Below are 14,633 nucleotides of genomic sequence, written 5' to 3' on the forward strand. Positions count from 1 at the left end.
ACACAGTGGGATGGTGTGGGGATATGTGTGCACAAGAGGTTGGAGACAGGCTGGGTGGACAGGGCAGGGCCTCAGTGTCTCCAGGTCTGGTCTGCACGGGGACCCTGTCAGTCCACAGTAGGTACTGATTGTCCCTCTCTCCTTCCCCCCTACCCAGGTTCTTACCAGCAGGACCAAGATCATGGGGCCCTGGTAGATGTAGTCAGTGTACACCCCAGGTCTTTTGCCAAACCAGCACCTAGAAAGCCACAGAGGAGAGGTAAGGGGGGAGGTCATCCGGGTCCAGTTAAGTGGCATGGGGAGGGGCAGTGCTTGGCCAGGGCAGGACTGGGGCCAGAAGCCAGGCTCTGGGTACCTCAATTCCAACCCTGGAAGAAGGTCAAGATCCCAACACAATGCCTCAGTTATTCCATCTGCAGAATGGACAGATAGCACCTTCTATTAGATGTAAAGCAGGAAGCAGGCAATGTGGCAGGGGGGCGGATTGTGGAAAAGACCACTATGTAGAACAGACAGGGGCTCAACACACCACTGCTCCCCTGGCTCCCCTCTGGGGGTCTGGCACAAGCCCCCTGGTGGTGCCTGGTGCCTGTCACGCAGGGCCCCCCAGCAGCTAGCGATCTCTGAATCACTTTAATTGCGGCCTGAATGACCCCAAGGCAGAGATTCCATAGGTTTCACCTGTAGGAGAAGCAGAACTGCTCTTCCTTTTCTTGAGCTTCCCTCCAGAGATCTCTTGGGGGTCTAGGGAGTGGGAGGGGATGCGGCACACGGGAAGTCTCATGTCCTTGTGCAGAGACCATGGCCTCCAGGGGATGAGACCCACAGTGCCTAGATCTCATGATGCTTCTATAAGCCAGAAACTGAGACTTTTATGTGAGATGTCTGGACTTTTTAAAGGTTGGAAATGAATTCAAGTTTTCAAAAAATACCATGTAGACCAAATCCCAGCTGTCTGGGGCCAGGGCTAGTGGTTGATCCCTACAAGTTCTTCCTGGTTGTGTCACACCGGGATCCCTTCTGCGGCAGTGTCAGCATCGTACCACTAGATGGGGATCCAGAGCCGCTCAGACAGACTTTCTTAAACCAGGCGCATCCTTTTTCCTCCAACACACCTACTGGGCAGCTTTTTGAAACCTATTCTTCCTGTCCTCCCCTGTAGTCACTTCCACACCTGCAGGTCCAGGCACCATGGCCCAGGGCTTACGATACTCCTGTGCTGGGACCCAACATGCTGGGCATGACTCCCAGGCCCCCAGTGGTGTCTGGCAACTGGCCACCCTACCTGCCCAGCCCCCCACCCCACCCCACCTGTCAGCTGTGCCAACGCGGAGAGAGCCAGTGGGCCAGAGTCAGGAAGGATCAGCCTGGTAACTATGAATATCAGTTTCCAGGCTCTTCGTCGAGCCCAATGAGGTGTTGGCGGCCTCCTCCCCTCTATGGGGGTGGGGAGGAATTGCTGTGATGGAGGCCACCTGGAACCCCACTCAGACAGCAGGTTCCTGCGAACGCCTTGGCACGGAAGGTCCTGGCACCTCCCTGGTTGGCTGTATCCACATTTTCTGCCTCTTGCTCAGTGATTCTCAGTTTCAGCAGCTAAAAATCCCAGTGCCCCGGGCACACTCCAGACCAATTACACCCCACTCTTTGGAGGTCAGGCCTGGGTGTTGGTACATTTTAAAGCTTCATGGGAGGTTCTAACATGAGCCAAGGCTAAGAACCACTACAGCAGAAATCTAATTTCCAGGGGGTAATTGGGAATACCTTAGACCAAAGTCAGGACTTCAGAGCTGGAAGGACTCTATGAGACAATCAGGATTTGTTTCTATTAAATCCATGGAATCTTTTGTAAAACAAATCTTAATATTATAGAAAAATGTATATGGACTTTACTATGTGCCAAACATTCTAAATGCTTAATATTGTATGAACTCATATCATTCCCACAAAAACCCTTTTTTGCAGGAGGCGGTTTTATAGATTGCCCATTTTACAGATGAGGAAACTGAGGCACACTGTAATAACAAGCCCGGGGTCATATAACTACTTTATGATGGGTCTGTGATTCAGAACCTGGGCCGTCTGACTCCAGAGACTGCCAGTAACCCTTATGCTGTTTGTGAAATCCCAAAACAGATAAGGGAGCCCAGATCCACCTGGCTAACCAGCTCCACCTCAAGGACAGCACTGCTGGGGACACTCAGATCGAACCCAGCCCCCAGCACCCTTCCTATATGGACAAAGAAATTGTGGCCCCGACAGGGAAGGTGATGTGGCCCAAGGTCCTTAGGAAGCATCATGCAGAGCTGGGCTGAGAGCCTGTACCTCGGGGCTCAGGGGAGGAGGTGACTTACTTCTCATTGTCATAGTACAGCTTCCCGATGGCCCAGGCCACGATGATGGGGAAAGGCACACCTGGGGAGAGACTGGCTGTCACAGATCATGGGTGGGAGACACAAGGCCTGGAAGACCCTAGTGCAGCCCAGGGCCTAGCAGTGGGAAGGGGTTCCCCAGGGTAGAGCTCGAACTCACTCATCCAGCATGCTGCACTCCACCCCCAAGTCGGGGCAGAAGGCTGTGGCGCTCACCCCACCACCCTGACCTGACCCCGGGCTCTCAGGTCCCTTAGCCAGCTGGCCAGAGTCTGGGTGAGGAGGGGGCACAGGGCACTCACCCCAGCCGATGCAGATGAACATCCACTTGCGCAGCCGGTCAGTGGAGTAGGTAAGCACAATGGCCGTGTGCAGGTAGCAGCCCTCCCCAAACATCCAGAAGAAGTTGGTCACGTGGAAGTAGTTGTAGGCGGCTGTCACCAACCTGCACCAGCCCTACCACCCCACCCCCGCCAGAGATGACACTTAGACTGGGGATGGGGTATGACGGCAGCAGCACCCCACCCTGGGCCTGGGACCTCCTCTCAGTAGGATTCTCCCCATTGTCCCCCTCATCCCGCAGGGAGCCACTCCCATTATACTAGGCCTCAAGGCCTGTGCCCGGCCCATTTTCACCAGGGCAGTCCCACCCAGACCCTCTCTCTGACCCTGTGCCTGCCCCTCCAGGACACACCACGTTGCTCTGGTGGACTTCGGGGCTCATGGTGAGCTGGACCACAAACCACGTGGCATTGCGCAGGATGAAGGCCGAGATAAGGTTCCAGTGGATGATGTTTCTCAGGCACCGGATGCTCCTGGGAGGCAGCGGGGTAGGGTGGGAGGGTGATGGGAGCAAGGGAGGAAAGAAGAAATGAGGGACAGGCCGCCAGCCTCACTCCAATCCAGATGTATGGATGGGGAAACTGAGGACCGGCTGACTGGCTGAGTCACACTGGGAGGTGACAGCAGAGGCTCTCTTGATGCCCCACAGACCCCTTCCTAACCTGAGACCCATCCAGACCTAAGGTCTGGGGCAGAGTCTGCTACATAGCAGATGCTCCAGGGACCGGGGGCTTCTGGCTTATTGCGGATCACCTCCTCCCATAGCACCCCTACTTTCCCTGTAGCTCTAGAGTCCAAAGACATAAAAGGTTTCCAGTGGGATGCCTCTCTCCCAGCGTTCAGGCCTGATACTCAGCTCCTGCTCCCACCCCCATTCCTGGCACAGACCTGCCTGGCACTGCTAGCTGCCTCCTTCAAACACAAAGGGCTCCCCCTTCCAGGCCTCCCAGATGGGTGCATCCATGCGTGGGTGGGGGTGGCACAAGGCAAGCCTGGGCTTCAGCCATCACTGGTCCCCCCCCCAGTAGTTACTGGGCTGGGTCGGGGGCAGAAATGGCCCTGCCAGAGGTTCCAAGAGACCTGGAGCTCCTATGTCTGTCCCCCTCCCACAGAGGTGAGGGGGCAGGGGCCCCTCTTGCCAGCAGCCCCTCCCCCAGGGCTGCTTCCTGCGTCTCACTTTTCTACCCTGCTCAAGGCCAGAGGCCAACACTGAGTCTTTCTCACCTGAGCCGCAGAAAGAGGACAAAGGCCACCAGGAGGGCCACCAGGGAGATGCAGTGGCCCAGGTAGTTGATGATGACAGCGACATGGTAGTGTACCTTGCTCTTCTTCTGAAGTAGGGGAGAGGGACAGAGGTGAGGCTCCCATATAGCTGCACCCCTGCACCCGCTCGCCATGTAAGGACACCGCCCTCAGCTGGTGGAGTTGGTACTAACGGTAGTTTCTCCCCTTCCCGAACCCGGGCTGGGTGTCGAGCAGGGCCCTGGAGTGGCGCCATCCAACTTGAGCCTGTGTCTGTCTCTGAATCCCATGCTCTGCCCATTGCTCCATGCGGTTGGACAAATACCAGCTAACTCGGGTCTTCACGTCCCATGGGGTTCCCCACTCCACGTGCACAAAGGTGTGTGCACGCTTCTCACACGCAAGTTTCTGCTCCCCCCAAATACCACGTGGCCCTCGTGACCGCGGACACCAACCCTTTAGGGCTCTTTTCTTCACCCACTTCCAAGTGGAACCACTAGGGATGATTACCCCCAAATCCCTCCTGCTGCAGTGGGAGCCTGCTCCTATCAGCCATGGGAGGGATGGCAGGTGCACCCACAGAGCCATTACAGGCCATAAAAAAAAATCTCTCGTCGCTCCGTAACTCACTTTCCAGGCCCTACCCTGGCCCTGGGGAAGAAATGGGCTCCCTTCCCAGGATTGTATCAAAGTCCCGGATGTTACCACTTCCTTCATTTCATAGACTAAAGGAAGCTGAGAGATGTGGTGGTCTCCTGTTTCCAAGGTAAGCTCCATAAAATGATGAAGCCTTTCTATGTACAGGGTATTTTCATACTGGTGGTCTTCTCAACCTGTCAAGGCCACCATGTAGGAGGACCTGGAAGAGGGTCTATACCTTATTTTGCAGAAAACCAGGCACAAAAGTATGTTGACTCATTCAAGGTCCCTCAAACTCAAACTACCTCTGGACCAGCACAGGCAGACCGGCAAGGTGTCTCCTACCCCATAATGGGGGACCGATGGTCCCCAGTGCCCAGCTCTATGCAGACTCCTGTCCTCCAGTAGCAAAGCCTCCCTCCACCCTATCCTAGGTCCCGAGAGGGCAGGGCCCAGGGATCCAGGGTCTGGCACAGCAGAGCTCAGTAACTGTGTGTGAAGGAAGCAAAAATGGTTGCGGAAAGCAACCCGCTTTGCAAAGGGGGTGTGTACGGGGGTCCTTGTTAGCACCTCCTCCCCTTATTCTTTCCAGGTTCTGGAGTGGGGCCAGGCCATGAGTCACACAGAAACTGGCTAGTGTTGAGAAAAGGGTAAGTTCTTGAAGGCCTTGTTCAAACTTTCAGAGATACCAAAGAACGCCTGGCTCTCCCTAGACCTTCCCGTCAGAATTCCAGAATCTGTGGATGCCAGATCTGGTCCTAAGCATCGAGTCCAATCCTACTCTTCTTCTAGATGAGGAAACTGAGGCCCCAACTCACCCAAGATCAGAGGATGTACCTCTGCAGCAGGACACCTAGCAGGCATCGGAGAGGAGTCCAAGCCCTCCCTTCCCCGCTCTTCCGAGTGCCCAGCACACACCCCTCCTGCAGGCACATCCTCACTGAAGAACCTCAGAGGTTCTGGAAGGCCCAGGGAGCTCTGTTCTAAGGGGTTGATTTTCCTGGCAGAGGCTTTCAGGAACGTGGCAGGAAATCACATTAGCAACTCTGCGCTCAGAAGGGTTGAGACTCACTGAGGTGTAAATGAAGACAGAGAAGCAGGGGAGAGAGAGGGAGAGAGGGGGTGGGGGGAGCAGAGGGTACCCATCGCCACCATGCAGATGGGAAGGGTCTCGGAGTGCCTGGCAGTAGATGCCAAATCTAAAGACTCCAGGAGATATGAACACATCCAGCCTGTCTGGGAGCTGCTACTTAATTTCCTTTCATTAGATTTCCCACAAATCCATGCTGCGGAGCTCCTGAGTAATAACGATGCCTGGGAGCTAAAGGGCGTGACGCCCCAGCTTTGTCTGCAGGCCCAGGTGGGCAAGACAACCGAGCAGGGTGTGTGGGGAACCCCTTCACCACCACGTGCCATCAGCTACCCCCTGCCCGCCACGACCCTGCTGCAGGCTGAGCCTGGGTCATTGGGTTTGAGGCAGGATGAGTGGGGTTTATTAAGCACCTACTGTATGCTGGGCACTGTGCCGGGTGCTTTATAGATGCTACAGCTTTCCTTTCTCACAATAGCCCTCAGAGACTGTCCTTCTGTCTCTGTTTTTCCAGTTGAAGAGGCTGCATAATTAGCCCGAGCTGCCCGGCCAGCAATGGGAATCCAGGTCTGCTTGGCCTTCTAGATCCCCTCCTCCCCGGTGCATTTCTAGGAGACAAACAGGGGCTGAGAACAGGCACTCTCACCGTCTGGGGCGCAGGATCCTTAGAGGGCTTCTGCAGGGAGGATGGGGGCTGGTGAAGGGTTTCCTCACCAAGGCTGAAAGGGGAGAACTGGGCCAAAGCATTCAGGGGGCTGCTTCTGTGTGACTCCTCCAGCTGGAAGGCCCTGGCTGGTCGGAGCCCTGGGGCAGTCTGAGAGATGGCAACCAGCCACAGGGTTACAGTGCAGAGAGCCCAAGACACAGCGTGGTCACCCCAGGAGACAGCCAGCTACACTCAGGAGATAGCCTGACACCCTTCGAGACGGTCAGCAAGAGCCTGAGACGTGGCCAACGACACCCAGAGAGAGCAGCCAGCAGTATCCTAAGAGGCACCCAGTGATACTCCAAGAGACCCTACTGATGGCCTCCATTAACGGCAGAAGCAGCTGGGACAGCTGAAGGACAAATGGACACCGCCAGCCCCTGGGAACCTGACCAGCACTCTGTCCCTGTTCAGCTTGGAGACCTAGCGCCCACTGGTAGCCTGAGGAAGGTGTCACGGTGTGACACTGGGCACAGGCCACTCCACTGCGCTCTTCAATGGCCAGAATCCAATAAGAAATTAGTGCCTGGCCAATTTCAACCACGACTCTGCAAGACACACCTTGTCCCAAGTGGTGGCGGTGTCAGACCTATCCCGAAGCCATGCGTCCCCACGGCTCCTGCCGAGCCTCCCAGCCCTGGTCTCTCTCCCACTGTGGTTCTTCCTCACCAGCCGGTTTCCTGGGGTACTCCCTCACCCCACCAGTGGGTACTCCAGCCCCTTGCTCCTCCAAGTGTGGTCCCCGAACCAGCAACACCACCATCACCTGGGAGCTTGCAGGAATCTGAAGACTTGAAACATCTCTTAAGCCCCACCCCAGACTCACTGAGCCTGAATCTTCATATCAGCAAGATGCCCCAGTGATTCTCAAGCGTTTCAGAAATTCTGGTCCTTGAACCAACACCGCTGTGAGCAGTGAATCTCAGCCCACGAGCCTACACCTCAGGATCCCTTTCTTATCATACCAAGATGTGCCTTCCCAGGACGTGACCGGGCTCCCCAGCTCAGCAGAGTGTAGGAGGGGGAGCGTCACGGAAGTGTCATAGGAGGTGGGGGGGGAGTGGCTGGGGAGGATGTCACTGCTGTGAAGGGAGACAGTGTCTGGAGGGTGTTGATAGGCAGCAAGGGGATCAGTGCAGGGTGGTACTGAGTGCAGGGGGGTCAGTGCCATTCCCGGGGCTGGACCATGAACAGGTCCAGCTTCCCAGGTAGGGGCCTGTCCCCTGGTGGTGGTGGCTGTAGGCAGTCTCCTTCCTCCCTGGCCTGGCCTCTGGGTGCCCTCACAGTCCCATTTCACATTTTACAAGTCCCACTTCACGGGGCAGCCCTTCTGCAAATCCATTATCTGCAATTCCCTGGGGCACTGGTGCTTAATTAGGGCTTAGCCCAGGCCTGGAGCTGAGAAACCGGCTGCTCCATTAATTGGAGACTTTTCTCTTCCTCTTCTCGATAACTAGGGAGTGGATGGAGAATCTTGAGAGTGGGGAGGGGGGCGAGGCTAGAGGCTGGCAGAAAGGAATGGCATTTTCAGTAATTAAATTAATTGATTACCCAGAGTGCCAGGCAAGCAGGGGCTGCCCAGGAAAGGGGTAGGTGGCAGCCCCCACCGAGTCACCAACCAGAGGAAAGGGGAAGGCTAGTGTTACCTGGTGTCCTCATCAATGCCCCCTATCCCCCAGGTGTACCCTACAACCTCCCCTGGCCCCAGGTGAGAGAGAGGCAGAGGCATGGCAGGTGGATGGAGTGCCCTCCACAGGCAGACGTGACCCTCCCTCTACCAGGAGGCAGACACTGTCTTACTCTGCGCCCTTTGACAGAGAGGGAAGCCAGGCCTTGGTGAGGCTAAGTTACCTGCCCAGGGTCACACAGCACATGTGCTGGGACCGGAGTTCACACTGCAAACCACCTGCCTCCAAAGCCTGTGCTGTTCCTGTTATACTTCCAAAGAGGGACTGATGAGAAGCTGGTGTTCCTCCTCCTCCTAACCCCGCTGGTAGAGGGAGAGACCCCTGTCATGAGCAGAAGGGGATGGAGCTATAGGGCAGTGTCCCCCATCAGCCAACTAGAAGGATGGGGCTGAGATTAGAGCAGGAGGGATTCGGGTGAACCATTGAGCTTCTCCTGACGTTCAGGGGGCTCCAATGCAGGGGGAAGGTGGGGAGCAGCTGTGGCTCTCCAGCTTTGCTCCTGTTCAAGAGGGCGACAGACACCTGCTCCTCAGGGGTGGGGGGAGAGTTGTTTTAAGCCAGGAGGCTGGTGACCTGATGTGCAGTCGGAGATACATCATCTGTCTCAGGCTCTGCAGACCTAGCAGGACACAGTGGGGTGCAGTGGAGGGCTGGAGACTTCTTGCCTTAGCTGCACCTTCCCCCTACCATCTCCCTGTGGGCGTGAGCTGTGGTCTAAAAGTTGCCCACAGCGTAGACCTGCCTTTCTGCCTGTGAGCCCCATCTCCTGTGTGCCTGGGAAGGAGCTCCCCACCAGGCTGAGTGTTCTTGCCCATCCCTCCTCCCCCGTCACCAAGCCCAGATCTTCTGGCCCAACTATGTTTCCTGATCCCACTTCCTTCCCCCAATGGAGTGCGGGTGCCCTCATCTGCAACCCCAGGACTTCCCAGGCTGGCTTACTGTGTGTGGGCCTAGCACCCTGCTAAGGTCAGGTCATTGGGTGGGGGACAAGCCAACCTACTGTGGTCTGTGGGGGACCATGTGGCTGGCCTGTGAGTAGAGATGCCAGCAAACCTCTCTCTGGCATCCCTAGTAACTCACCCCAGCGAAGGAGCCCCACCAAAGAATGTGCCTTACTTCTAGGCTAAACTTTGCCCTGTCTGTGCAGCTTCAGGAAGGAGAGGGCAAGCTCCCAATGGCTCAGTGACAAGAAGCCAGGCAGCCTGGGGAAAGGCATCACCAAAGCACAAAGGGCCAGGTGGGGTGCAAGGTGGGGAAAGCTGTTCTTCCTCCATCCACCTCGCTTCACACAGAGCACTTGGTGGTGGGCAGAAGAGAGCCCGGACTCCGAAGCCCAGGTTCCAGGCTGTGACTCACTTTGGCTGTGTAACCTTGCCCAAGTCACTCCCTCTTTCTGGGACTGTCTCCCCACCTGCAAGGTGAATGGGTTGCCCTAGATCTGAGTTATTCACTTTTTCCCCCATCAGAAAGTCTCCCGTGGCTCTTGTTCAAAACAGATTCCCATGGGACACCTGGGTGGCTCCGTTGATTAGGCATCTGCCTTAGGCTCAGGTCATCATCCCAAGGTCTGGGATTGAACCCACATAGGGCTCCCTACTCAGCGGGAGCCTGCTTTTCCCTCTACCATTCCCCCTGCTTGTGCTTTATTTCTTTCTCACTCTCTTCCTGTCAAATAAATTAAATCTTAAAAAAACAAAACAAAAGCAAACCCATATTCCCGGTCTTCCTTGGAGAGTTTCATTTATTGGCTGTTGCCCCTGGGGCCTGTATTTGAACATGTACTCTGGGTGGTTCTTATTACCCCGCAGATTAAGAGGGGATGGAGGGTCTCCAAGGTCTCTTCCAATTTAGATCTTTTAGGCGCTGGAATTCTCAGGACTGAGTGCATCAGCCCCCCTCTTCCGTGCCCCAGAAGCCCAGGGCCCTCAGACAGCTTGGGGTGCCCTCCTGTCTCCCCTTTGCTTTCTGCTCACTCATTTTTCCAGCTCCACCACCCTCTCCTTCCTCAGCACCCACTGAAAGGGTCTGTGGAGATGGAGGGAGGAGAAATGGGGGGGCAGAGGTAGCAGCAACACCAGATATACCCAAGCCTCTGCCAAGTGCCACCCTTAAAAGATGATTCATTGTGGCGTTATTTGTAATAACCAGGCCGAGAATAAAGATTGGTTAAATAAATGATGGTACATCTGCACAATGTGATATTATGCAAATGTGAAAAAGAACGAAGATGCTCTTTATGTATTGATGCGGAATAATCTCCAAGATGGATGATCATATGCAAAAAGCTAGGTGTCAAACAGTGTTTATAACATGCAATATTTGGATAAAAACACAAAAGGGTAATATATATATATATAAATATATATATATTTATATATATATATAAAATCACTCACACATGCAGGCAATGTCTGGAAGAGCACCTAGAAACTGGCATTACCTCCAGGGAGGGAACCCAGTGGCTGGGACAGGGTGGGAAGGAGACTACTCTGTGTTCTCATTTGTACCTTTTGAATTTTGTATCATGTGTAAGCATTATCTTCTCAAAAACATTTAAATATTTCAAAGCTCTCCAAGGGCTCTTTCCAGCTGCACTGCTTCCCCCCCCATCTTTGATTCTGACACAGTGCCCCCTGGTGGGTCCCAGATGTGCTATGCAGGTGCGTGGTGTGGAATGGATGAGAATCTGTCCCAGGAAATGCAGGTGGAAGGAGGGAAGGAGCATGGACCCAACTCATCTGTGTCAGAGCCAGCTGCTGCCCTCTCAGCTCAGCCTCCCTTGGGGATGGCTCCTCACAGGCCCGGGGCCCACGTAGCAGGCCCAGACCTGAGCTGGGGCTTGACCCACCGACCACATGGACAGCCTCACCTCCCCACTGAGGATCTCCTGGCACTCGGAGTAGTTCACGCGGGCGGCCCAGCTGCCATTGGCCAGGCACTCCCTGTAGCCATTGTCTGGAAGAAGGAGAGAGAGTCAGGGTAACCCATGGGCTTCTCTCCCAAAGAGCAACCCAGGCATCCATCTGTCCATTGGTTCGTCCATCTATCCATCCATCTGGGCCAACACAGGGCCTGCTTGCTGGGGGACTCTTGGTTGAAGCTAAGGAGAGTGGCTTCCTACTATCCCATCTTCTTGCCTCTTTCTGCCCACTGGCCCCAGTAAGGGGCTCAGTGGCAGCCCCAGTGCCTGCCCATGGGGCCATGGTTCTGCCCACCCAGGCTGCTGTGATCATGTCCATGGGACAGGTTCATGGGCAGGCCTGACCAGCTTGCTGGAGCTGTTTCCTTGCAAGGCCTTCTATGGCAGCAGATTATGTGGTGGGTGCCCTTCTGAGAAATGTCCCATTTTGGCATCTCGCACAGCAGCAGAAGGATGGTGAGATCTGATGAGTCAATGCTCCCTCGCCGAGGCTGGGCATGATATGGTGGCAGGGTGTGTGGTGACAGCTCACGTGGCACACTGAAATGATGGTCTCATATGGTGACTACCCGTGGTGAGGCTTCCCGTGGGGGATCCTCACATGGCAGTGTTCACATGGGGTGGGCCTCAAAGGGCAGGTGTTGGGGAAGGGCCTTGTGGTGGCATTTCTCCAACAGTAGGATTTATGCTAGAGGGTCATGTGGGGGATTCTTAGGAGAGAAAATGATGCATGGCAGGAGTGTGCTGGGGGATGTCACAGGGGTGGGTCCCACAGGATCCCCTACAACTAGCTCCCAGCCTGGCACATGGCACTTAGGGGGAAAGACAGAAGGGCAGCCCAGGGAGGTGTAGGGGTCTGTGCAGCCACCCAACTGGACTGTGGCCCGGAACCTGTTGCCTTCTAGAGAGATGGGCAGGAGCCCTGTGCTCTGAGATGAGGCCTGGCTTCAGGGCTCTGGGGTGGTTGGAACTGCATCCGGGGTCCTTCTCACCCTCCCTCCTGCCTGTACCCCCAGCAGGCACCAGGGCCCTAAAATCCAGTAAGGAAGGGACCAAGGGAGATCCAAACATGGAGTCTTTTCTCCTTTGCTGGGAGAGGTCACCCTGCCCCACCCTGTACCCCTCTGGCATTGGTGGCTTTAAATATGTTTCCTAGAGTTCATTCTGGCCCTGAGTCCAGGCAGCACTGGCTAGAAGAGAAATTGAATCTTGAGCCAACCCCTTGCTGCAGGCCTTTTCATGGCTCACACTGACTCTCACGCCACATCCCCACCCCAGCAGGGTTTGAGGATGGTTGGGGAAGCTGCTTGAGTCCCAGTCCCTGAACCTGGAGCCTGGGCAGGGGCAGCACACTGCACGGGAGACAGAGTGGGTGCCCTGGGACCAGTTCAGTGCTGCTGGGCTGCAAGAATGACCTCAGCCCACCAGCCTCCGGAGCCGCTGAGGCCCCTCCTGTCATTTGTAAGGGGAAGGGCTTGGCCAGCTGATCCCCCAAGGGAGCAGTCCAGCCTGGGCCTGCCTCCATGCAGGCAGCAGCAGGACAGGAGAGAGATGATGGGGAAGGTGATGGGGGAGCTATTGTTGCCACCAGGAAAGAGGGAGCCATGGTCTGGCCCCAAGGACCACAAGGCTGAGGCCTCTCTAACGGAACGTGCTCCCTAGCCACTCTGCTGAGAGGCGGTTCAGGCTGCAGCATGCCAGTGGGGAAATGAGGCTAAATGCATTTTTAAAGCTCTGCTCAGCTTCCTTTCCCAGCAGAGCTGAGCCCTTGGGCAGAGTTGGCCAAGGAGCTGCTAATTCTCTCCTAATTGCTAAATGAGGGATAAGCTACTAGAGGGCTGAGGGCTCAGTGACTGGGATTTCAGGAAGGTCTGGGAGGAGGCAAGAAGCCAGGGGAATCCAGTGTACCTTCTGTAGACCAGATGTGCTGGGACCAGGCCACTCTGGAATGTCTGCAGAGAAAGGGACTTTGGGCAGAGATCTGGTTGGAAGAGGCACAGGTTGGGGGCAGGGAAATAGGGAGGTGGTCTTGCATCGAGAGAAGCAGCATGGAGTAGTGTGAAGAGCACGGCTCTCAACCCAAGTAGCCCAGGTTCAAATCCTGGTGCCACTCCTTCCTAACTGTGTGACCTTGGGCAAGTCACACAACCTCTCGGCTTCCTTATCTGCAAGATAGGAATAGACTTAACAACGGCTCCTGCCTCAGTGGCTGAGTGTGCCGAGGGCTTGGAGCTCTACCTGGCACGTGGTATGCGCTATTATTTTCATTATTATTGTCTTTGAACTGTTACTTATATAACGTCATATAAGATTCTGGACACATTACATATCCCTCTCAAAGGGGGTAATGGAAGGGGGTACAGGAGATGCCCTGTTGGCTCAAGCTCCCCTTTCGCACCACACATGTGGGGCAGGAGCCAGGATCCCCTCCCAGGCCAGGTCATCCAGAGGGAGCAGGCTTTGGTGGGAAGGGAGGAGGTGATCTTGAAAGAAAAAGCAGGCCCCACCCGCAGCAAGTCGTTGCCAGGGAGGATGCGACCTCCTTGTCTTTAATTGCTGAGCTGAGCAGTCCTCCCAGAGAGTCTCGGGAAAATGGATATTTTTGGAAAAGCTTCCCATCCCTTTGAAGATCAGATGCAGCAGGAGGGAGGGCATTATGGAGAAGGCCTGGAAGTCCTGGCAGTGCCTCATCAGTAAATGAATTAATTAGTGCCTAATGATTAGGTACAATTCTGGGTTCCCAGGCACTACTGATTACAGGGTGTGTCCCTCATCTTCCTGGCACTGGGGGGGCACCTGCAGAGGGAGAGTCTTCTAGCCCTGCGTCCACATCCAAGGACCATCACTCCCAGCTCTTCTGAGATCAGAGAGGGAAGAGCAAGGGAGCAGAGAGAGCATCTCACCCAAACCTCTCCCCCATCCTGCAGGTGGAGAAACACCTGGAAAGGGCAGTGCAGGGGGCTCCTTAGCCTGTTACAGGTGGAGCTGGAGCTAGAACCCTGGATGCTTGGCTTCCGCTTAAGGCAGGGCTGGCTAATTGAGCAGCACGTGCCCAGGCACTGAAGTCTTTGTTGGGGTCATGTCAAGTCACCCCTGGAGACAAGAGCTCACGAGCTCACGTGGAGAGGCAGGGCTTGCAGCCACAGGGAGCCTGGCCGGCCCCACTCAGGAGTGTGGACTCAACCACGGAGTCAATAGGGGGCCAGAGAGCATTGACTCCAAGCAAGAGCATGCCAGGATGGGATACCAGGATCAGAGAGCCGGTGCCTTGGACCAGGGCAGTGGTGCACCCGTGGGATCTCCATCCCATGAGAAAGTTGGCTCAGACGGGAAAGTCACTTTGGGGGTGAAATCGACAGGACCAGTGCCATGGAGAGACAGAAGGGCCTCCTCCTGGGAGCAGCCTCTCTGTCCCCCACCAGGCAGCAGCCCCTGGGAGCTCCAGGAGGACTGGATGCACGCACTGAGTGCAGCTGTGGCCCTGCCTCCACACTTTGTGACCTTGGGCAGCTGTCACCCTCTGCCTCCATTTCCTGATTGTAGAATGGGCCTACTAAACTGGAGGCTGGTGGACAGCGCACACCAAGCTCTCTTAGGTCCTCTTGCCCTTCCCCCTACCTGCTCTCAGGGTCCC

The 14,633-nt window shown here is 55.6% G+C and overlaps 1 protein-coding gene across 2 annotated transcripts in view; it reads right to left on the bottom strand.

The window, feature by feature from the left end:
* The window catches only part of CRHR1 (corticotropin releasing hormone receptor 1), a 48,794-nt gene that overhangs the window by 2,639 nt on the left and 31,522 nt on the right, over nt 1–14,633 (bottom strand). The window contains exons 4-9 of one of the 2 annotated variants that reach the window (XM_025999507.2): nt 10,949–11,034; nt 3,939–4,045; nt 3,067–3,187; nt 2,675–2,828; nt 2,355–2,415; nt 166–238 (exon numbers count right to left, since the gene is read on the bottom strand). In XM_025999507.2, coding sequence (XP_025855292.1) covers nt 166–238; nt 2,355–2,415; nt 2,675–2,828; nt 3,067–3,187; nt 3,939–4,045; nt 10,949–11,034 — 602 coding nt within the window. The remainder of the gene's footprint in view (nt 1–165; nt 239–2,354; nt 2,416–2,674; nt 2,829–3,066; nt 3,188–3,938; nt 4,046–10,948; nt 11,035–14,633) is intronic. The other variant, XM_072746948.1, reaches the window with a different exon arrangement.

The sequence above is a fragment of the Vulpes vulpes genome, chromosome 2 (assembly GCF_048418805.1).
Source record: "Vulpes vulpes isolate BD-2025 chromosome 2, VulVul3, whole genome shotgun sequence".
Taxonomy (NCBI): domain Eukaryota; kingdom Metazoa; phylum Chordata; class Mammalia; order Carnivora; family Canidae; genus Vulpes; species Vulpes vulpes.